This window comes from Sinocyclocheilus rhinocerous, unplaced genomic scaffold, assembly GCF_001515625.1.
Source record: "Sinocyclocheilus rhinocerous isolate Xijiao unplaced genomic scaffold, SAMN03320098_v1.1 scaffold442, whole genome shotgun sequence".
In the NCBI taxonomy this organism is placed as follows: Eukaryota; Metazoa; Chordata; class Actinopteri; order Cypriniformes; family Cyprinidae; genus Sinocyclocheilus; species Sinocyclocheilus rhinocerous.
This window is the reverse complement of record NW_015641030.1, coordinates 42586-67561: the sequence shown is the minus strand read 5'-3', so window position 1 is coordinate 67561 and position 24976 is coordinate 42586. Positions and strand designations below refer to the sequence as shown.

Below are 24976 nucleotides of genomic sequence, written 5' to 3'. Positions count from 1 at the left end.
GAGAGCATTAAATGGAACTTAGCTTGTGAAGACGTTCGAGAGAGTGAAACAAAGCAGCTGTGACGGGGATGCTTGATCTCTTGATATCCTTCTTGGGGATGAAGTTCCCATCTGAACTTGTTCTTGAGTCAGTCACATAACTCGTGGAGTCCATGACAATAATGTAGAGATGCGTGAAGTAATGCTAACTCAGTCACTTCTGAATCAGACAGCTTATGATGAATGTGGTGAATTCACGTGTTCAAGTTAATGAACTTGAATGAATGAGAGGTTGAGACCATTGGAGAAACGAATTCCACTTCTCTAAATTACCGATTCCTAGTGATAATGGTGTTTGCCTGCCGAATTCGCTATTTAATTAGCTATTGAGCAATGCGAAAACTGCTGATAATACTGAGGGACCTTATATATATGAATGCTTAGATAGGTGTCGTATTCCCATAGGTAGATGGGGATCAGCTGAGAGTCAGCTGATGCGAGCTTGACTAACATGACCTGCCAGAACTAATGCTATGCTTGATTTTTGTGTAAAATTTGTGTTGTACAGGCTGTCAGAAACTGAAACTAATGACATGATGGCATGCTGCAGTGATGCTAACACTATTGGTTGATTTGACATGCAATATACTGTATTTTAGCTGCTGTTAGTTGGAGTAAAACACATAACAAAATGTTGTGTCGGCTTTTGACAGAGCCATTTTATCCTACATTGTCCAGTCCTTTCCAGAAATGCCTCTTACTGTGTTCCCACCCAAATTGTCCTGCAGAACATTCAGCAGTCTTTGAGAATAAGAAAATAAGAGGCAAGACAATGATACCATAGCAAAAATCACAGAACCATCTGCGAGAGCCAGATGAAACAGCTGCCTCAATTGAGATGGACTTAACCTTTTACTCTCAGCAGAGTGCTTATTTTCCTTATGCCTTTGCTCTTCGATTTGGCACACGATATCAGTGTGTTTCCTCTGTTCTTGAGCTCTGAACAACTACACCTGTAGCACCATCTCAGAGGAGTCTTCATCTATTAGTTCTCCATTAAATATAAATCCTGTCTGAGAGTACATGCCCCTTTTATACAAGCCTGGCTGAGAGATAGGAACTAATCGCTAATTGAATCGCCCTCATTTAACAAACTTCCTCAAAGGTTCCTTGACACTTATCTAATCCTGCTCTCTTTCAAAATGGTACTTCTTTCTAGTCTCGCAGTAAAAAGACAATTTTTTTTCTCTTTGATCAAAACCCTGCAAGTGTTTAGACTTCAACAAATGCATGTAAGGGTAACTGAACCATTTGCAGAATTTGTAGCGTTTAGAAGAGGCTGGCCTCATAATAGTGATTAGTAAATCCACAAGTTACACTTCGAAAAGGAAACTATTTACATAAGACACTCACTTGGTTAGAAACGGTAAAGCCATCTTTCCCTCGTTTATAATTATCTTATAATTAATCATTTTTGCTTCAGAAAACCATATTCTTTATTCTCTGATCTTGAAGCTGAAGGGTGTAGTTTTCTGTGGCACCACCGCCTCAAAACAAAATTGCAAAAATGCTAATTGTTTTCACACAGGTTTTCCAAACACTCCCCATTGGCTGTACAAACAGTAGCCTCACCCAAAGCTCACACTATTGGTTGAACTGTTGCTATGCTGGGCAGGTCAGAATTCTCAAACAAACAGCAATGTTGTGCCACTGTTTACACTTTTCTGGAGAGTCAACCTAAAAGTGGCTAACTTTCAGTTGTTTCTGCATACTAAGTAGGCAGTTTAACACCAAAGTATTGAACGAGTTCAGAAATGAGCAGCATTGTACAAGGTAGTGCACAAAATAAGTCAGGTTAATCAATAATCTGTCCCTGTAATGTGAAAAGGAATAAAAGTTGTGATTTACTTCCGCTTGTGGTTATTTTAGCTGGAAACTGCAGTCAGCTGTATGTATGTTTAGGTAGGCTATGTGTTTGGGTTTTTGCAAAAATGTAGGCATTTTTCCCAATGAGCCTATGTTAAAAAAGTCATACTTAAGCTTTCAGTTCTGCTTTCTCTTTTACTATTTCTCTTTCTCTTGCTTGAGGAAGGCGAGAAAGTGACAGCTCACCACTGCTATTACCTCACGGCTTGGTGAGGAATGAGGCTTCCCACAACTTACATAAGCCTGACCTGCTGGCTTGTTTGGCCTGTGTAGAGGTTCTTAAGGCCTTTTTTTATAGTTTGCCATATAAAGACGGAATGTTGGATGAATGGATGGCCTTTGTTTTTGCTCTTTTATGATCTGAATGCAGGACCCAGTCTGGTGATCTTACATCAGCCGTCCATGGTTTGTCTGTATGCCTTGCTGTGAGACTGATTATCCCATAAAGTTAAATGCAATTCCCTGTTGCGACATGGAATATCAATAGTTTAAAGGCAAATCCTGGGAGACTGTGGTTATGTATCTGCTTATTTGTTCTGTGTAACAGCTTACATAAATAAAAACTGCAGTTACTTGTTAGCTTGCTCTGTCCAAAACATATATGAGAATAATGTACAGATTGGTGGTCATTATTGGAAAAATAAATGTGACAGGGTGATCTGGATTCAGATGTGATGCAGTAAAATAAATACATGGATATTAAATACTGATTTGAGTTATTATTTTATGTGAGAGAAGAGAATATGGAGTCATACGAGAGACATGAAACTAGCACAGCTATGTTGGAAATTGGTTGCCATGGGCAGTCAGATAGTTTAGCAGTCATTATACAAAAATAAGTGAGTGCAGAATACAATCACAGTTTGTTGAAATTTTGAAAACAAGTTGTCTTTATAATATCATGCATTAAAAAGTTTGAAACCCCCTGACTTAACAAACTGAAATGTAGAGTCAGCATTTTCTTCAAAGCATCAAAGCATAGTCTTCTGAGACTCATAGAATCAGCCATGTGCCCTTGTCTCTGCACCGATCACATCCCCACTGGTAGTAATGTATGGGCAAGCCTGTACTATTTTCCTCAGATTAGCCTGTAACCCACAGTCACCCCATTGCCATGGGAACCACTGAGGCAATCAACAGCAGATCACCTACAAATGGCACCAAGCCTGAAAGAGAGGCAGCGGATATTTCACTGACGCCAGACCGGAGGCTGATATCACTGCAGTCCAAGACAGATTTGACTAAAACTTTGGCGTCTACTGGCTACTGTCTACTGGCTAGTATATCATACCTGGATGGGCCTTTTTGACTTGTGCAACCACCTAGCAAGCCACCCACAACACACTAACATCATGGCTTATCAAGGGTTGCCAGGTCTACATAACAAAACCAGCCCAATTGGTAATCAAAACTAACCCAACCACATTCTGGGTGGAAATGGCTATTAAAATCGCTCCAAATTACATTTACATTTAGTCATTTAGCAGACACTTTTATCCAAAGCGACTTACAAATGAGGACAATGGAAGCAATCAAAATCAACAAAAGAGCAATGATGTGCAAGTGCTATAACAAGTCTCAGTTAGCTTAACGCAGTACACGTAAAAAAAACAAACATTTTTTTTATTAAATTCAATTAAATTAAAAATGACTATTCTGGGGGCTCCAAACCTCCTTCCAGGGGGTTCCACTTTGGTCAAAATCGCGTTCCTGGAGGGTGTGGAATTTCACTTCAACCCGCAGAGTAAAAAACAAACTGTGGCAGCAGTATAAAAGTAGCCCAATTTCGTGGGAAAACCTCAGACTTGGCAACACCGTAAGCTAGCAATGCTCATGTTCTCCATTAAATGTAAAATCTAGTTCAAAAATACAGTAAACTACCATTCAAATGTTTGGGGTCAGTAAGATTCTTTAATATTTAACGTCTTGTATGCACAACAAAGCTGCATTTAATTGATCAAAAATACAGTAAAAATAGTAAGATTGTGAAATTGTGTTTTCTATTTTAATATATTTTAAAAAGCTGAATTTTCAGCATCCATTACCCCAGTCTTCAGTGTCATATGATCCTTCAGAAATCATTCTAATATGATGCATTGGTGCTCAAGAAATATTTTTTCAACATTGTTTAAAACAGTTTAATGCGTCCTTGCTGAATAAAAGTATTTAAAAAAAAAGACCACAAAATTGAATGATATCTATTATATTATATTACATTACATTACATTATATTGGTAATTTAAATACCTACATAACAAATACCAGCAAGATTCTTGAAATCATTCTTTGTCTCCTTTAAGGAAACACTGTGTGAAAAAAGTCAGTTATTCCATAATTTCTGAGGGTTTATGGTACATTATATAATCCCTTAGAGTGTCCCTACTTTCATCTTATAATTACAGATTCATCAGCCATGTGCTCTTTTCATCCCAGCTGGACACGAGCATGTGAGAGAGAGTGTAAGTGTTGAGTAGTTAATTCTGTTTGGTCTTTAGTAAGTCTTTGGGTATTACACTTGGCTAATCTTAATAAAAATGGATGAAATCCCTCTAACTGCTAACAGTCAGGACATTTTTTCATGCTTTTATGTCGTCTCACTTTGTCTCTGTCACTCGTTCTTTTTTCCTAATTTATCTGCACTAACCATATGCTAGTGATGCCTTATCTTTTTCCGCTTTACAATCAGCTGTTAGCACGAATGTACAAAATTGCGTTGCACGGATTGGTCTTAATTCAACAGATGAATTTTTGATGTCTGCATTGAGGGCAATTTCACTGGAAAAGGCTTACTGGCTGCTAGGAAGGATATGATTTTCCATAAGGCCGATTTGGCTGTGGTTACATGATTATTCGTTTCATGCGACTGGAATGTGTCTGAGCCATAAATATGTTTGCAGGCGGCTGAATGAACTAGGTGAAACTTGACATGCCGGAATAGATTAATGCATCTGGCCAGCTATCAGATGCTGAAGCGAAGGATCCCAAATTCACTTTAATGTAACATCTTTATTATCTTCGTGACCTCTACTCTCTCTTTCTGTGCCAGATCCTCTTATAGGTTCTGGTAAGTGAGTCTAGCTAGATGCTAGCCCTAATTTTTTTTGTATTTTGCGTGCTATTTATACGCAGAAACTGACTTTGGCACGTATACGATATGCATGTGTTTGACGTGCATATAATACACAGTTTTGGTGTGCATATGAGACTCACTTTGTTGGCGTGTATATGATACGCATTTTGGCGTACATGTAATACGCACCTACCCCACACCTCTAAACCTAACCATCAATTTCTGTGTATAAATCTTATGCCAAATAGAAACACAACATTGAGCCATTGAAGCGCGCGTTCATGAGATCGGGTTAGGAGATATGCTGCTTAATAATTGTATATAATAAAAATTTTACATATTAATATTTATTTTATAAATAATATTTATTGGTCATCGGCCAAACCATAAAATAAATATCAAATCAGATTATTTTTAAATATCAGGGCATCCCATCATCATAGGTTTTTGTTCTTTATGGAACCCAAAACTATTCTTCTATTGTTTCAGACTTTAAAAACCTTTTCATTTGTAATTGGAACCTTTTATTTTAGAGAGTGTTGGCTGCAACAGGAGTGGAGAAAACTAAGCAGAAAAATTATTGTTGAAATCAAAAATCAGTACTATAGTCATAGCTATCAATTAAAAAAAAAAAAGGTTTCATGGTTATGACGTATGAGGGAAAAAAAATGTAGACACATTTTCTGTCTTAACTCTAAAATCACTTACTTTTTCCGTCTGTTGTTCTTCAAATTTTCAGGTAGAGTTTTATAATGTGTTGTGATTTGACTCTGACAGGAGGATGATGGGAAAAAGTGTCAGTATAAGGCAGAACATCTTTCCCACACCTCTCCCCTGTCCACCCCATTCTTTTACACACACACTGTACTTGTCATTTTTCACACTGAGAGCTTTTCCTGGCAGCTGCTGAGAGGAAATGCATCTTTACCTCTCCTCCTTCCTGTCTGTTATTCCTCTTCCTCAGTGGTTTGAAATGGATGGAAGCAAATGGTTTAGAGATTCATGAAGGAGCAGATCAACAGGAGCAAACAGATGCTTTAAAGAGAAAAAAAATGTGCTTGCAGCGTTTGTTTTCTTATGTAGAAAATAGACACATTAATGCATTCACAAAAACCTTGCGTATTTATGTTTATGCGAATTTATTAACCATTAGAAGCTCAGTGTGAAATTTGCTTCAGGGTATGGGTGAGTCCAGGTTTTCCGACATTTCAGTCTTAAGGTCACGCAATATTCCGAATATGGATTGAATGGAAGGAAAAGGGAAAGCCTCAGGAAAATGTCAACAATGGAATAGCAACGGGACACATAACGAGTCCACCCCATTCCCTGCCTGTTCCTCGGATGTTTTTCCTGCATTAGTCCCCATTCCTCAAATGGAAGTTTACCTCTCGTCTTCCTCTTCCAAACCCAGAATTCAGCTGGGCCTTTTAGCTCAGTAGTGGACAAACAACAATTTGGCACATTTTCCAATAACAACCAATGTGACCTTGTCACAGTGCATAAACCACTCATGTAGTACAGTAATGAAATGTCTATTGTTTTGAAATGATTGATAGAAACAGGGTTGTTTTTTATAAACGTATTGTGGGATATTTTGTACTGTCGCATAATCAAAGAATGGTGACACATTGTGTGTTTGATTGTAAGCGTGTGTGTTTTGACTACAAACTTTAGACTCAAACTGTTCTTCTTAGCAGGACTGAGATGGTTCTTCATTAAGTGACGTCAGGCATATGGCATTCATTACACACCCAGTGGATCTCAGAATTTTGGGAGCACACACCCCATGAACACAGACACACATATCCAAAAACAAGCTCTGGAAGTAGTATTTCCCACTAATTCATTCAGATACACACTGCCATTCAAAAGTTTGTTTCTTTTTGTTTGTTTTTTTCTTTTAGAAAGAAATTAATGCATTGAATTTATCAAAAGTGACAGTAAAATAATATAAAATGTTACAAAAGATCTCTGTTTTAAATAAATGCTGTTCTATTGAACTTAGAATCATCAAAGAATCCTGATAGTTTCCACAAAAATACCAAGCAGCACCACAGTTTTCAACATTGATAATAATAAGAAATGTTTCTTGAGCAGCAAATCAGCATTAGAAAGATTTCTAAAGGATCAGATGGAGTAATGGCTGCTGAAAATACAGCTTTGCCTTCACAGGAATAAATTGCATTTTAATATATTTTCAAATAGAAAAGCGAGTCTAAATTGTTATAATATTATACAATTATTTATTTAGTTAGTTATTCATTCATTCATTCATTTATTTGTGGACCAAATTCACAACCACTAAAAATTATACTAATCCCAGACTTCTGAACAGTATGGTGAAAAAAAATCCAGTTGGTAGATCTGGTTCACAACACTGTTCTTGTGAATGATTCAAACATGAGTCAAGCTGATTCTCGAGTTCGACTGGAGAGGATTGTCAGTGCTCAAAAACTTCATTTTTGATCTGTTTGTATGAAAATATTGCTAATTGTATATACCACAACCCCCCAGGAAGTTGGGAAGTTTTGTAAAATGCGATAAAGTCAAGAATCTGTGATATGTTAATTCTCTTTAACTTTTATTTAAGTGACGAAAGTACAAAGAAAAGATTTCCAAAGTTTTCACTGACCAACGTAAATGTATTTTGTAAATATGAACAAATTTTGTTTTCGATGGCTGCAACACATTCCAAAAAAGTTGGGACAGAGGCAAAATAAAAGTGAAAAGGTTATAGAATATCCACGTTAAACTGTTTTGAAACAACTCACAGTAAGCAGGTGAATTGGTAATAGGTCAAGGTATCATGTTTGGGTATTAAAGCAGCATCTCAGTCTTTACAAGCAAAGCTGGATCATTGCTCTTGCTCATCACTTTGTGCCAAATTTCATGAGAGAAGTGTTAAACAAATCAAAAATCACATTTCGCAATGCAAAATTGCAAAAAATGTAGGTATTTCACCAAGTACCATACATAATATTGTGAAAAGATTCAGGGAATCCAGAGAAATCACAGTACATATAGGGCAAGGCAGGAAACCTCAGTTGAATGTGCTTGACCTTTGAGCCCTCAGATGGCATTGCATAAGAAACCATCCTGCTGCGGTGTTAAATATAGCCACATGGGCTAAGGAGTACTTCAGAAAACCACTGTCATTTACCACAGTCTGCTGCTGTATCAAGAAATGCAACTTGAATATCTGTTACTCTAGGAGAAAGCTACACATCAATTTTATGCAGCGATGCTGCCAGGTTCTCTGGGCCAGAGCTCATCTCAGATAGTCAAAAAGTGTGCTGTAATCAGAGCACCATATGAAAAGTCCATATTTCAACTTGTTTCTGGGAAAAATGGATGTCGAGTTCTCAATCCCAAAGACCAAAGGGGCCATCCAGACTTTCATCAGCGACAGAAGCAAAAGCAAACGTCTGTCATGGTATGGGGGTGCAGCAGAGCAAAGAGCATGGGTGACTGGCATATGTGCGAAGGTACTATTGACATTGAGGCATATACTGGGATTGTACAGAGATATATACTGCCATCAAGATGATGTCTTTCATGGGCCGTCCATGGTTATTAGATCGAGACAATGCCAGGTCTCATTCTGCATGTGATACAACAACGTGGTTTCATAGAGACAGAGTGAATGTGCTAGACTGGCCTACCTGCAGGCCTGTCTCCAATTGAAAATGTATGACCAGTCATGAAAAGGAGAATCAGACAAAGATGATCACAGACTGCCGAGCTTCTGAAGTCTTGTATCAAGCGAGACTGGAACAATTAAGTATCCTCAATTCCCAAACAATGAAACATTGTAATTAAAAGGAAGGTTGATGTGACTGTTAAACATGCCTCTGTGCCAACTTTTTTTGAGTGTGTTGCAGCCATCAAAATCTAAATTTGTTCATATTTACAAAATACATTTACGTTGGTCACTGAAATCTTTTCTTTGTACTTTTGTCAATTAAATAAAAGTTAAAGAGAATGAACAAATCACAGATTCTTGATTTTATTGCATTTTACAAAATGTCCCAACTTCTCTGGAATTGGGGTTGTATTTTTAAATTCCCAAACAATGAAACATTGTAATTAAAAGGAAGGTTGATGTGACTGTTAAACATGCCTCTGTCCCAACTTTTTTTGAGTGTGTTGCAGCCATCCAAATCTAAATTTGTTCATATTTACAAAATACATTTACGTTGGTCACTGAAATCTTTTCTTTGTACTTTTGTCAATTAAATAAAAGTTAAAGAGAATGAACAAATCACAGATTCTTGATTTTATTGCATTTTACAAAATGTCCCAACTTCTCTGGAATTGGGGTTGTATTTTTAATATTTTAATTTTCAATTTGTGTCATTTTTGAAGCTTGAACTGCAATCACCATTCAGAACACCTAGTATTTGGAATTGATCAGATCTCTTTCTGCGAAGCTTCTGTTTGATGTCATAAACAAAATCATGCTAGTAAATGTGTGTTTTGTAACTCCTAATCTTGTGATGATGTTGACATTTGTTTTAATCAGATTAGCATCACATGGGCATTAAGGGATGGTGCGCATCTGCTTTAGTGCTCTCTGCCTGTGACTTTCGGGACACTTAATCTGGATTGTGAGAAACTGGATCAGGGTTAAAGAGGACAGGAATCTGGATTGGGGACAGTGATCTTGAGCCTGTAGCGCTTGGTCATTCTTTCACACTAATTTGACTTCATTCGTGCAAACCTTGACTGCCCTCGAATGCTTTTGTGTCACACAAACTGTCTTAGCCCTGTGCTCTTGTATATGAGTGTATGCAGCTGGGGTCCTGCTGCATTACAGCACTGACATGCCTCAGTGCTGATGACATAGTCCAACTGGGAGGCGGCCTAGCAGGGATGATGTCATAGACAGCGAATCAGATCATTTGCTGCAGCCTTTATCCATTAGAGAAATTACAGTTTTTTTGTATATCTTCAAGCTCATCGTTCTTCCATTCTTTGCCCTCCATCCTTCTTGCATCCCATCTTTTTAACCTCACTGCTTTCTCCACTTTGTATCATCCACTTTCTTTTTCTGTAATGTGATGTTTTGTACCCTAAACCAGTTTTTCCTAGTCTGCTCTGCCTGTGGCTGGAACATAACTCTAATTCTACCATGATCAGTTTGCTTTTTCTCTCTCTCTGATTAATGCTGTGAAATAGATGCCGTTTTAGTTTTTAAACTGCTCATCCATTGTGTTATTCAACAGTTTATGAAGTAGTTTGATATTTAATGGATGTCGTCTGTGCAAAGCTGGGAAAAATTCTGATGTGACAGCTAAAGAAATCACTTTGCCAGATGTATGTGCATGTTGTAAACCAGACACTAGAGGGCGGCAGAGTTGTTTCAATAAAATTAACATTAATGTAGATGTGCAGCGGCCCCAAAAGTATTTGAGCACTTAAGGGACGGATATTTTGAATTTTGGTTACCAAACTGTTTCTTTCAGAATGCTGTAAAGTCGAAAAAATATAATAGAAGCTAATATATAATGGAACGGAAACTGATGGGTTACTAGCATTCTTTAAAACATCTTCTTTAGTGTTCCATAAGAAAGTAAAAAAGGTTTGAAACATGATGGTGAATTTTGATGACAGGATCTTCTTTTTGGTGTGGACTATCCCTTTAGGGCACACTTGAGGGAAAAAAACGGCGTTATATAGCAAAATATCAAACCAAGTCACACATTTTCAAGCAAAATAGTAGGCTACAGTCGCATATACACTATACGACAATAGATTAACTGTGACATCCACTAATTTTTATTTATTTAAATGTTTGAAGAGGCCACTATACGAACAATTTAGTGTTTCCTTGGTCGCATAAAGCCATGATTACTTTTTTCATAGTGACATTAGTTATGACTGTTAAAAGCTGGTATGTTCTCTATCATAGTGTGTGTATTAGTGTTTCTAACCGCTGTCTTGGACGATATCAGTGTGTCGGGGTCTGTAGTGCTGTTCTGTGTGGGAAACCGTTTCTGTAGGCTGCAGTAATTAAGGCTGGAAAGACTTTGTGTTTACACAGTGAGGAACTGAAATGGAGACTTTGAGATGTTTTCACTTGGCCAGATGTTGATGTCATATTAAAATCTTGATTTGTGATTTATGAGATGAATAACAGGGTGTATTTGTGGGTTTTAATGTGTCTCCGTGCACTATATAGTCTGCCCTCTGATGGTTTACCCCTGTACCATATTGTGTCATGGTGCAATAGCTGTCAGATTCTACTATCTTGTACCTCTTTGCTTTTTCTTTCTGTTTATTAGGAAAGAGCACATATTTTAGAGGTCACTTTAGAGCCAGGGGTGTGATGAAGGTGTGACAGCGGGCACAGTGCCATGGGCCAGTTCAGTCATCATTTACTCACCCCATGATTTATGACCTGCATGACTTTCTATCTTCTGTGGATCACAAAAGTAGATGTTCTGAAGAATGTTCACACTGCTTTTTTACATACAGCTAAATTATATAGGGACCAAGGGTTGTAAAGCTCCAGAAAGGATGAAAAATAACCAGAATGTTCAAACAGCTAAATACTATAAATAAATTACCTTTTACTTCTTCAAAATCAATGTCTTTATTATTTTTATTATTATTATTATTATTATTGTAACACTTTACAATAACAGTACATGAATAAGCGTGTACTAATACTTAAATTAAATATTAGTTAAGGCATGTACTAATCAAGACCTAACCTTAGCTACGACATGAGTGAAATTAATTCATGTTTGAATAACCTTGACTTCATGTTTGTTGGTTAATGTATTAATTAACACTTTGGTGTCAGTTTTTACATATTAATTCATATAACTCATGTCATAGGACTTAATTTGACTCATATTTAAATTTAGTTCTTGATTAGTACATGTCTTAACTCATCATTAGCTTGTATTAAAGTAATATTTATATGAATAATTATGTGGTGTTATTGTAAAGTGTTACCACAAATGGTTTATTTCAAGTCATTCTATAATGAAAGTGTATAGTCTATAGTGCATAAAGCAGCTTTTGAAACCCCCAGATTTTACCGAAACATCAAGATTTGACCATGCGGGACAGTGCCAGTTTAATTTTAATGGGACAGAGACAGAATGAAGGGAGTGAGATGTGGAGTGCAGGAATGTCTGAATAAGAGCACTGACATTTGAAGGTGCTTATCTCGCTTTAGAGCAGCGAATGGATTCTAATCACATTTTAATAAAGCCATTTCGGCAGTGTTATATTAAAACATAAATTCTAATTTGGCAAAGCCCATGAACAGAATGAAGAATCTGGACTGAGATAAGAACTGTGTGTGTTTGTCTGTGTTCAGCAGACTGTATTCAGTACCTTATTGTCTATATCGCTGGTCAGACAGACAGCTGTATTCCTGCCAGGACCGACTCCTGTTAAATCTCAACAGACAGCATGACTTTGGCTGCTTGCTGTACTATACAATATAACCGTGATGTAGCACTTCCCGCTTTATCTTCTTCATTTCTCCCATCTCTTTTTCTGTTTCTCTCTATCTCTCTCACACACACACACCTTTGGATGTCTCTTCTCCAGCTGTGTGCAGAATGATCCATGTGTTCATTCTGCCAAATATAATCAAGATGCAATTCTCACAGCTAGGGCTGGTGTGTGTGTGTATGTGTGTGTGAGCAGCTGTTCACAGGCGGCTCCCTCATCTCCTCTCTTCAGGGTGCCGCAAGCCCCTCTGTTGGCAGGGCGACCGTTGACACAGAGACAAACACATAGCCGAGAGCTTCTTTATTCACTTTATTAAGGGGAAGGGTCAGTCGTGGCCAACTGCTCGGTAACTCACATATTCAAACTATCATGTAATACGCAAAGAAAACCCTAAAACGACACAGTATGACAAATAGAAATGATAATTTAGAACAAAAACTATTACAGTTTTTTTTCAACTGCTTACACACAAAATCTTTACTTGTCACACAATTCCTGAAACTTGACACTCAAACACAAGAACCCAACACCAAATCTGCAAAACCATACACTAATTCTCGGCCTTTGACTCAGTTTCCAATTTCATAAAACACTTTTAAAACACAACACACAATTCTTTATATAGCACACAAAAATCTAATAGGAAGTATCTTGATTTCCTTTTTCAAACACAACCCATCAAAATGCCACACAGCAAAATTGCCAGAGTTAATTGGTAATCTTATAATCGCATTTTTCAGACTGTACATTGTTTGTCTTTTGAAACAAACTGCAACATATATTCCAAAGCATTGTTGTTTTGCCAGTGTTGTCCAATGCAACCCTGAACACTCAAAATAGAGTACACAAACGCATGCCCCCTTAAAAAAATAAAAATAAAAAAACCCTTCTACTTTTCTGATGGTTGGCAACCTTCACACGATACGACCCCGGTACATTAATTCAGTCTTTTAAAACATTTTACAGGTAACAAAATAGACCTAAAAAATGAAACTCTTGGTAATCTTATAATCGCATTTTTCAGACTGTACATTGTTTGTCTTTTGAAACAAACTGCAACATATATTCCAAAGCATTGTTGTTTTGCCAGTGTTGTCCAATGCAACCCTGAACACTCAAAATAGAGTACACAAACGCATGCCCCCTTAAAAAAATAAAAATAAAAAAACCCTTCTACTTTTCTGATGGTTGGCAAACTTCACACGATACGACCCCGGTACATTAATCAATGGTTTCTGTAGTCAATGCAAGAAAAACACTTATATAATTCTTAACTAGTATTTTTCTTACTTATAACTACTGATACATTTTGAAGTTAATAATGTTAACTGAAGAAAGTACTGATTAAATTACAAGGTTTAAACTGATTGCAAGTATAAAAATGAAAAAAAGAAGAAAAAAGAAAAATAATATTATACCTTATGAAACACCACAAGTTTCTCAACTGCATCAGAGGCACTTATTTTTGCAGCCATTTTTCGCCCAGCAGATGGTGGAAGAAGGTGAACCAGTAAAAGCAGTGTAGATAAATCACTGTCCCAGTCTGTGGTAAAATAAAAACACACTAATTCATCAGTGCCTCACACGAACTCCTCACATGTGCAACATTCATTGATTTACTTAACACCAACCAATCATGGCTTTAGAATAGGCCAATAAATACACATCTGCACAAATACACATGGTTGATGTATTTCTTTTCTTTCGTACTGTGTAATACTGTATTCACAACCACAAATGCTTACATTAAAAATAAAATTTTGGTTTCAATCTTGCTTTCGTGTTTACCGTGAATTTTTCAACATCGCTCTGCCAATTACTTTCAATCTTGTACAGAAATGTACTGTACATAGGAGCTCAAGAAAGAAGAGCTGTAGGTTTTGAATAACTGTGTGTGTATATGAGATAGCCTATCCAAAAATTTTATATTATGGCAAAGGTGTTTGCAACGTAAGACAAATGTTTGCTTTTGAGATGTGTTTGTGATATTTTTTGCAGTGCTTCATTTTGCAAGAGATGTGGGGCATTTTGCATTTTGTGTGTGCAATTCTTGGATCTGTGTTTAAAGTTTTGAAAAAAATAAGAGGCAAAGTTTTGAAAATGTGTGTAAGCAGTCTAAAAAAACTGTAAGAATAAACTTTTCTCACTTCTCATCAAGAAAATGAATTGGTGCAATTCACTTTCTGGTAGAGTTCCCTCTTTGTGGTCACTTCCAAAACAACCATACAGATAGATAGATAGATAGATAGATAGATAAGGGCACTACAGTACAGTGGATGAATAAGACCATAATCTGATAATGAAAGGCAAGCGTTGAGCAGACTGAACTCTGACACTGTTATCCGGTTCTGCTCTACTGCTTGCAGATCAGAAGATCACATCCACTGTAAACAGATACTGGAGGCCGAAAGCTGAACTCTTCCTGTGAGAGAGGCAAAAATGTTACCAGGCTGCATTGTGGCACCATTACAGCATCACAAAGTCCTGTATTTACAGTAGAAAGCTCTTTTTAAATAAATCAGGTCACTCACCTGCACATATGCGGGAACTAGTAACACACTTTCTATACTCCACACCTGTTTTACAGACGCCTGTAAATGTGTGTGTATGTGAAAAGGTCTGGAGGTTGTAAACTTTAAGAAGGAAAAGCATTGCTGTCTTTTACTCCAGCAAAGTCTGTAGTCTCTAGTGGTCAACTCATATGACTGATTACAGTTACAATATATAATACAATTGTTCATTCAATAAATAAATCTTATATATATTTAAACACTGTGCTTGTGAATGTACGTTGTCTGAAATATTTGTGGGTTTTTTGTTGAGAAATCCTTGTCTTCCTCTGGTAATTTGTCAGTGTCTTCTGCCTTGGGCTTTCTGCTGGATGAGGGAACAAGATCATCTATGGGAACTTGTTGGAACAGATCAAGTCAAATTTAATCTGGATTACAAGTTGATGAAGGAGATAAAAACAGATTCTGCCTGAAGGCCCCTTCTATTCTTTGTATTGTCTTAAGGGTTTATCAGTCTCATTGGCTGAACGTGCCACCCAGCATTGTGATCAGGGGAAAAGGTGCATAGTGTCACACCCGTATCATGTTATTGTATGTTTTTATGCTTTCATAATCCGATTAAAGTTAATTATTCAAGTATAAGATGATGATGAAGATGAGGAGTTCTTCTTGCCGCCCAAACCCTGAAGCTCATCCTTAAAAGTGACAGTGATTGACAGTTGGAATCCATCACCCAGAATGCCTCAGGGATCTTTAAATGGGCTTATTAGAGGTGTAGAGAAAGTAAACAATCTGTAGAGAATTGTGTGTGTGTGTGTGTGTGTGTGTGTGTGTGTGTGCAATTAGCCAAATTGAACTGCAAAGATAATGATTGTTTCCAAACATGTTTCCTGAACACTCCCAAAAAACTTTACAAGTCAAAATGAGCTTGGTTTTAGCTTAATAAGCATACTTTTTGAACACAAATGAATAGTAGGATAATCATATTTAGAAGAGTTCAGTTTTGTGAGGTGTGTGTAAAATTATGTGTGTAAGATTCACTTATCTTATTAAATGAGACTATCATCCCTTATAGTCAGTCACTGTCTGCAGTAACACAATATCCCCAGCCACACAAAGAGCTCTGTCCAACCAGAAATAGAGAAAGAGATGTACATTGTTTTTAGAGAGAGGAGATGAAAGTTTAGGAGTGGTAGCTCACAGATACACATTCCTCCATAAATCCATTACTGAGCACAACCCTACACCACTGACCCCAAACGAACCGGGATACACACACACACACACACACCTCTTTAGTGAAGACACATGCCCTGTTTGGTGCAGCTCCGTGTCAGGCCATTGTGTCCCGTGACCAGGAATTGCAAGTTAAAGGAGGTGAAGAAGACTGGAATGGAAATAAAAAGTGTTTTTACAGGGGAAAGAGTGAGGGATGTGGTTATACTTCCTCAGCATTGTTCAGTGTGAGATTTCTTTTAATCGGAAAAGGAAGATCGTGTGGTTTGGTGGATGAGAATTGTGCTGTTTAGGCTTGTGGTTTGGGGGAAAGTAAGCAATGGGGAATATGTGTGATGAGGAAGAGCTTAATCAACATCCTGCAGAAGGTCACTGGTGCTTTGGTAGATATGAGAGGTGCTGATGATGATCATGACTGACTGTACAGTTGGTATTATGTTTTACAATGGAACATTTGGTCATTTAGGTATTTGGACCATGGGCGTAGCTTGTGGGGGGGCCAGGGGGGCCTGGCCCCCCCATAGCGATTAAAGAATTTTACTAAATATTTATTTATAAAGTTTTTTCTATGAAGTAAAAATGCATATAATGTAGTTAATAATGCATGTAAAAGTTAATACATTTAAAATTGTTATTGAAAGTAAATTAATAAATCAAAACAAACTTAACGTCTCCCTCAATCTCATTTGCGTAAGAATTGTCACGTGACGAATCTGCATTTTGGTGGATAATAGACTTAACGGTAATGCTTGCCTGTTGTGTGGAATAAAATGATGTTCCGCGTTTTTAACAACATACACGAACTGCAGAGAAATCTGGAGACAACGAAAAACTCAGATGAAGATATTAATGCCATGCTTGATGATTCCGGACCCGGACAATTAGATAAAGGTGATCCACAGGACACAGCCGGTTTAGCCGCACACTACTTTTATGCCGACCATTTACATCCAAATGTTATTTAATTTTCACAGAACACAACCTTTAAATAGATTTTAGAATATAAACTGTTTATCGTCTATTCAGTAAGACTAAATAAAAAGTGTGCGCCTCATTGTGCATTAACTTGAATCAAGCCCAACAAATGTCTGTTTTAAAAACTGGATGAGTAATTCACTCCTTGATTTGCTTAATAAAAGCCTCCTTTGAGATCGTTTTGACAGACATGTTTATTGTGCATTTTAAACGTGTTTATTGCTAAGTTTAGTGTGGCAAAATAGAAGCGCAGCTGTAATTCGTGGGCAATGTATGTGGTTACCATGACAACCTCACGCACTTGCCACTGCTCTATGTGAATGTGAATATGTAGATTTACTATAGCAAAACTAAAATGTGTTTAAAAGTACGTCTGACCAAATCCACCGGTTCGGTTTGGCCCCCCCAAGCTCAAACGTCAAGCTACGCCTATGATTTGGACTTGTAATAACTGGATGACTTTTATGGAATTGATAGGTTTGCTTTGGTTTTTGAAACAGAAGGATGACTAAAAGAGTTTGTTTAATGTCCTCAGTGACTCCATGGTATGTTTGCGATGCACTGTAATTTCATTCTATGAAATAATATATTTAAAATACATTTGTATGATTTAAAAAATTGCAATTAGACAAATAATATGCTTTAGTCTTAGAGAAATGCATTGTGGCGTATACATTTTCTTCTGACCCTAACATTTCTGACTCCAACGCTTCTTAAAGCTTTCAAGCTAGATCAACCAAACTTGGCACAAACATTTGGGTTTGCCTGACTCATGCTGCTGTATCTTTTCTAACTAATCCAACTCATGAAATTCCAGTAGCGGACTTCCAAATAGGCCAAAATTCCCTTAGACTTACATTGACAAATGGAACTCCAAGTGCCAAACATTTTTCATGTAAACTTGCTCTAAATTACACCTATCAAGATGTTAGTATGTTAAAATGTAATATAGCAATACTTTGCTAGCAACATGCTAGCAGTGCCTATCAAGATTCTAAAACATGCTAGCAACGTGGTAAAATGACTTTAAAACTTAAAAACCTTAGGATTTTCTCAAGCCAACATTAAAGTTTGTCTACAAACATTATCATCTAGTTAATTTTAATATATGTTGGGATATAATTATACAGTACATTTAGAAAGGTATCAAGTTTAATTTCCTTGTGCTTAAGCTCATGAAACTACAAGATGTTTCTTGGAAAGATCATTTACTATTGATATTTCTACAAACACCAACTTGTCAATTATTGTTTTCTATAAAAAAATCATGGTAACAGGGTTGAAATGTTTGAAATATAAGACAAAGATTATATTAGAAACGAGACTTTGTCTCTGAAGAGTTCACTTTTAAAAGGTTGAAATAATTTGTTAATTTGTTGATGATAACATGGTTGACATATAGCTTGGAGAAACATCTCCCAGTCTTTTTAATTACACATTATGTAATTGAAGACTAACGTTTTCAGAGTTCTTTGCACCGGATATTTTAGAAATATACATTTTCAGTATTTTGTTGGGTGAAAAATTGATGCAAAATACACAGAAGTACAACCTCTTGAACGAACTGTACTTCTGTTTCTCATAGGCATGTGAAATAAAACATGGCGTCTATACTCTGACAATGAGGAATAGTGTTTAGTTAACAAAAACAACAATATAAGACTTACAAGAGCGTACAAGAGGTTCTTTCCTTTCCATGTGTTATGCATTAGTTTTCATCTGTCTGTCTGAGCTGACTGAACTATTATGAATTACACACTGCATGCATCCACACACAGACATAAATATTCTTATGCCTCTTTGATGTAATGACAGACTTGAATAGGATTATAGGAGATATTTGAAACATTTTAAAATACCCTTCATTGAATAATCTACTTGTCGTGAAACTATGGAGCAGCCGCCCACATTCAGCTGTTGAAGGATTACTGTTCTCTCACAATCACTTCACATTAGACACACTGTATCAGGAAAAAAGGTTCGACCAAACAGGAGTATTTTACTTTTATAGGCAGCAACAGGAAGCACTTACCACAAATAACTCATTATGTTTCTAAAGTAAATCCAGTTTTCTTTACATAAAGAATTATAAGAACTGTTGTATATAATACAGTTAGTATAGCATTAAATGTACCTAGTTTTGAGAAATTTACTGACTGTAACTTTACACTGTTAACAAAGATATTTTTAAGAAAAAAAGTTAAACATGTTTTTCTTTGATCTATGAGAAATATTTTATCAATTCATTAATAACTACTAACCAACAATCGCAGCTTTGTTAATATTTTTTATTTAATTGTTTATTTAATGTCTAGCGACCTTAGTCAGTTTAGTGCCATATTTAATATTTTGACAGTGATGAAAATGAGGCTGTGTGGGTGGGATAAAAGTACAGTACATTCAATGGATTGTACTGTTATACTGTTTTACTGGAGGAGGAAAAACTCATACAAAACGCATAAAACATCATATAACATTTCATTTAACTTCCTGACACTATTTTCTAAAGGGTTAAGCTCTTCCTTTCACTGGTCTTTTGTTGGAAAAGAAAAAGTAAGTTTTTTCTTACTTTATTTTGTACCTCATTTGTGGAGTGCCAATACATGAAGCAAAAATAAAAAATTTTTGCATTTAAAAGAGCTTAAAATATAATGGGAAAATTGTGATAAAAATGCAAAGGAGAGAAGGAGAGAGGAAGTGTGGATCTAGCACCTGTTGGCCAGGGCCCCTCGCTAAGCTTTACATGGGAATGTTAACGTCACCGTCACCTTTTTAGGTCTGGGAATGAGAACACACACATAGACTCCCGCACACTCAGCATGCAGCGGGGTGTTTTCAATTGGCAAGTTTCTAGAGTTGATCACAAGAGTTGAGAGTAATCCAGACTCCATTCAAGTAAACTGCTAAAGCGTCTTTCGTTCATGTGAGAGGCAGTGGAATCTGGCCAACAGCTGCTCTCTACAGACATATCTATAGGGTCATTGTATTGGAGAGCATGGCAGAACTTGGAGAAGAGAATAGGACAGACCTGCCTGGGGAAGGTAAGGGCTCCGTGACGCTGATAGACGTGATAAAACAAGGTTGCAATGACAGGGTTGAATGTTCGCTGAATAAAACAGGATTTCTTGATTTTCTTGTTGACTTACTTTGAGATTGTGTGTACAAGTGTGTGTGTGTATGTATAGCTTAGCAGTTATAAATAGACCTGATAGATTGCTGTCCTGTGACACTAAGCGTACAGGGGTGGAGGATGGGTTTCAGGATTTCTCAACCTTACACTCTTACACTTTGGGAGATTTATTGACCTTTTAATGAGCATCTATGGTAAACAACAGAGCACTGTGCGAAAGTGAATGTTAGCCTACTGTTTCTCACCTTATATATGAAGTAAACAATGAATCCCAATCGGGCCATATCTCAACTCGTTATTGAGGAAATCTGCCCATGTTAGGTACAAAGCTACAAACATCTGTGTCCCAGCTTCACACCGGAGGGCAAGACATCAGAGTGGCAGGTCATTACCAACAGTAGTTTTGCTGACACAGTATTTTTCTCCTCAGCACTTTTGTGATTCTTTTAGCGCTCATGACACTAACTAAATATGACTGAAGGTTTTTGTCTTACTTTAGCATTCAATTTTATTCACTTCTAAGAAAGTGTATCTACCGTTTCAAATGATGTCACATTTGATTGCTCTGCTAGCTGTTAGGACATGTTTGCTTCCTTCAGCTTTTGGAAACTTTAGCTTGAGGATGATCAACTTGACATCTTCATTTAATAAATCTTGTCCCGACAGCTCCATCTGAGAATCATCTGTCTGTCATCTGTAAACGTTTATTTAGCGTGTGTGTGTATGTACATGTATTGATTTTCGTAAAAACCAGTGCAAATGTGGTCGACAAGGAAACATTCTCATATTTTCCAACTTTTCTCTAATCATTCCAAGGAGAAAAAAACTGTGTCAGCATTTTTCTCCTCAGCACTTTTGTGATTCTTTTAGCGCTCATGACACTAACTAAATATGACTGAAGGTTTTTGTCTTACTTTAGCATTCAATTTTATTCACTTCTAAGAAAGTGTATCTACCGTTTCAAATGATGTCACATTTGATTGCTCTGCTAGCTATGTTAGGACATGTTTGCTTCCTTCAGCTTTTGGAAACTTTAGCTTGAGGATGATCAACTTGACATCTTCATTGAATAAATCTTGTCCCGACAGCTCCATCTGAGAATCATCTGTCTGTCATCTGTAAACGTTTATTTAGCGTGTGTGTGTATGTACATGTATTGATTTTCGTAAAAACCAGTGCAAATGTGGTCGACAAGGAAACATTCTCATATTTTCCAACTTTTCTCTAATCATTCCATTGCATCTCTGTCTTTTTTTCCTAGAACCTCTGAAGGGAAATCTAAAGGTGACTTCCAGTGAAGACGCTGAGCACCTGGCCCGTAAACATCAGGTTGTTTCCGCTAACAGCTCTGGTAGCCGCTGTGAGGCCAAATCCAGCCGCGCAGGGGTCCCACGAAGACACACGGTGGGCGGAGCGCGCAGCTCACAGGAGATCCTGGCCATGCAGCCCTCAGATATGGATAAAAAACGAGAGGCCTTTTTGGAACATCTGAAGCAGAAGTACCCACACCACGCCTCTGCCATCATGGGCCATCAGGAGAGACTCCGAGAACAGGTTAAGACCACTCACTGTCAATACTATCTGTTGTGCCAATGTCAGCTCCAGAAGTCCAGAATCTGTCCACTAATGTATTTGAACTAGGGATATGAAGCAGATTTGTGGAAATAGGTGTCTTTAGCATCATAAACAAAGCTGAATGACAGCCCTGGGCTAAATCTCTTTATAATAGTGGGGTATCACATACATGTCATATTATAGCCACTTATGCAATACTTCCTACAGAAACTTGAAGGCGTATAAAAACACCCACTCTAACATGCATTTATATTATAATCAAGAAAAGATGTGATTGTTGTTGGCAGTCAAATGACATTTCTGCTTTATATATATATATATATATATATATATGTTAATGTCAGATTTGATAGGGTCTTTGCTAAATGATAAAAATGTTTCCTGGGACCTGGTATATAAATATCAGAGTTTTTTATTTATTTTTTGGTATGTGTATGCATGTGTTTTTGTATTCACTGCCATTACTTTGTCTCACTGATGGTCATAAATATAGCATAAACGTCACATGACTGAAACAGATATAGTAAAATAAGCAAACTATAAAAATGCAATACAAATATGCCATGTTGCAATACCGGGAAAAGAAGTACAAATGTTTATATGATCATTAACCAGTGGCAGAATGGTTTAAGGAGACTGCAGAAGTTTTATTGCCTGGAGGAAACATTAAAACAGGTTATGTATCTGGCATTAAATGGTTGCAATGATTGCACTGAACCATGCAAAATTATAGTAAGAACCACTAGACTTATCGCATTGCAGTGTCCCGTGTGTATGTGTTATCTATTCATCTTCAGTGGGTCAGCCAAAGGTTGCCCACAGGTTTTCTTTGTTCCGGATCTTAAGGACTGAGTTATCTGGTGGCTGTAAATATCAGATAGAGGCCATATAGTGAAGAAAAGAAGTAGTGAAAATAAAAGAAACTTTTTATCTGGTCTGCTTTCTTGAAAAAACGTCAGTGAACAATGAGCAGTTTCTGCAGTGAATGACGCATCTGGCAATATGAAACTATATTCAGTGTGTGAATATGAGACATTGCTGTCCTTACGCTGCACATTCTTCAGTTATGACCACAGGGATCACCTCTCGGTTGACTCATAATATTAGCTCCATTCATTATATGCTAAATTATTTTTATATTAAAAAGCTGGATAGTTTTCTTTCTCACTGCGACCCCATAACCAACCAAACTCTAGAGTTGCAGAGTACTTAAAAAGGTTGTAAACAGAATGACCTCTCAGTCCGAACAGGTGGAGGTTTGTTTTATATTTTTCCCCTTTGGCCGAAAGAATCAATTTTCAGTGCTTGTGCCCAGCCGATGTTGCCTGAGGTGAGAACTGAAGTCTGTGCCATATATCATAATGACACATTTTTGCTGTCAGGCCATGCCCTAAAATTTCCATTTTCTGTTCAGTTTCACACTCAAGTCAGAATGTTTAAGAAAAATGACAAAGTTTAGCACTGACCAGATCTTAAAGTACACTACTGCTCAAAGGTTTGGGATAGTTCGGATTTTTTACAGAAGGCTCTTATGCTCACCAGAGCTGCTTTTATTTGATTAAATATTGTAGCAACTATAATGTTGTGAAATATTATTACAATTTGAAATGAACGTTTTCTATTTTAATATATTTAAAAATGTAATTTATACCTGTGATGGTATGTGCAGTCATTACTCCAGACTTCAATGTCTCAGATCCCTCTGATTTGCTGCTTAATTTTTATTGGTCGCCCACTCAATTATTAATACTAGTTTTTATTATTATCAATGTTAATATTGCTGCTTATTATTTTTGTGGAAATCATCATACCTCATTACTTTGCTCTCACTTTCGATCAATATAATGTCCCTTTTTAATTTACTTACTCCAAGCTCCTGAATGGTAGCGTTTCAGTTTCCATGAAAAAGCACAACTGTTTTCAACATTGATAATAATAAGCAGCAAATAAGCATATTAGAATGATTTCTGAAGGAACATGTGACACTAAAGACTGGAATAACAGCTGCTGAAAAGTCAGCTTTGCCATCACAGGATTAAATTACATTTTGAAATATATTAAAATAGAAAATGGTTATTTAAATTGTAATAATATTTCACAGTATCACAATTTACTGTATTTTTGATCAAATATTTGATTAAAAATACAGTAAACTCTAATATTGTGAAATATTTTTTTGTGAAATAGTTTCCTATCTTAATATATTTGGTCTTGGTGCACATAAGAGACATCTTTCAAAACCATTAAAAAAAATTAAATATCCCAAACCCTTGACCGGTAGTGTGTACATTTCTGGTTTAATGTGACAAAAGTTTTCTTTATAGCACAACACTGGATAATTTATACATAACACTTTTAGATGTATCATTTTGTGATATTAAGATTGTGAGAACAACATGCTTTCTGTAAAATGCTATCTTTCGCTCTGTCGTTCTCTTTTCACTCGTTTTTGCCCATACTCATCCACTCAGTGGGCCTGTGGAATGTTATTTGGATTGCCCCAGGGGGTATTAAAGAGAAAAGGTGGGGGTAGGGGCCAAACGCCTCCCCACAGCGGGTGAGTGAGGGAGTGTTGCGTGTGTTTACTCTGATTGAAAACAAAAGGCCTCTCACCTGCTCTTAAAGACCTACACAGCAGAACAATGGAGGTGATTGACAGCTTCTCAAGAATGAGAGTACTTGGCTGCAGAATGTGAGTGTGTGTGTAAGAGTTTGTAACAGTGTAGGTGGGTTTACACACCGAGAAAGACAGACAGAGAGAGAGAGAGAGGAATTTTGATTGGTTTAGTGCCCAGTCATCCATACACTTGACTAACCTTTTTTTTTAATCTTATTTGTATGGTCAATCATTTGCTTTTACAATACGTAACACAGACCTATTATTAACAAATAATTGCACAAACAGTATAAAAGCATATCTTGTTTTAAAGGTGGGGCTGGTGACTATCTTTAACTGTTCAGTCCTGCATTAATCAGGGCATAATATATTGAATGTGTGCCATATGAGCTGTTATGAATGTTTCTGTCTTTATTTTGTATGGGTGTTCTGTAGCTGGCACATTGCTGATCACTGAACACTATCAGCAGGAAAGCGCTGAATCG

The 24976-nt window shown here is 36.9% G+C and overlaps 1 protein-coding gene across 1 annotated transcript in view; it reads left to right on the top strand.

The window, feature by feature from the left end:
* The window catches only part of LOC107754210 (sickle tail protein homolog), a gene marked incomplete at its 3' end in the record, with an annotated part of 94976 nt that overhangs the window by 27423 nt on the left and 42577 nt on the right, over nt 1–24976 (top strand). The window contains exon 2 of the mRNA XM_016570581.1: nt 21561–21853. Coding sequence (XP_016426067.1) covers nt 21561–21853 — 293 coding nt within the window. The remainder of the gene's footprint in view (nt 1–21560; nt 21854–24976) is intronic.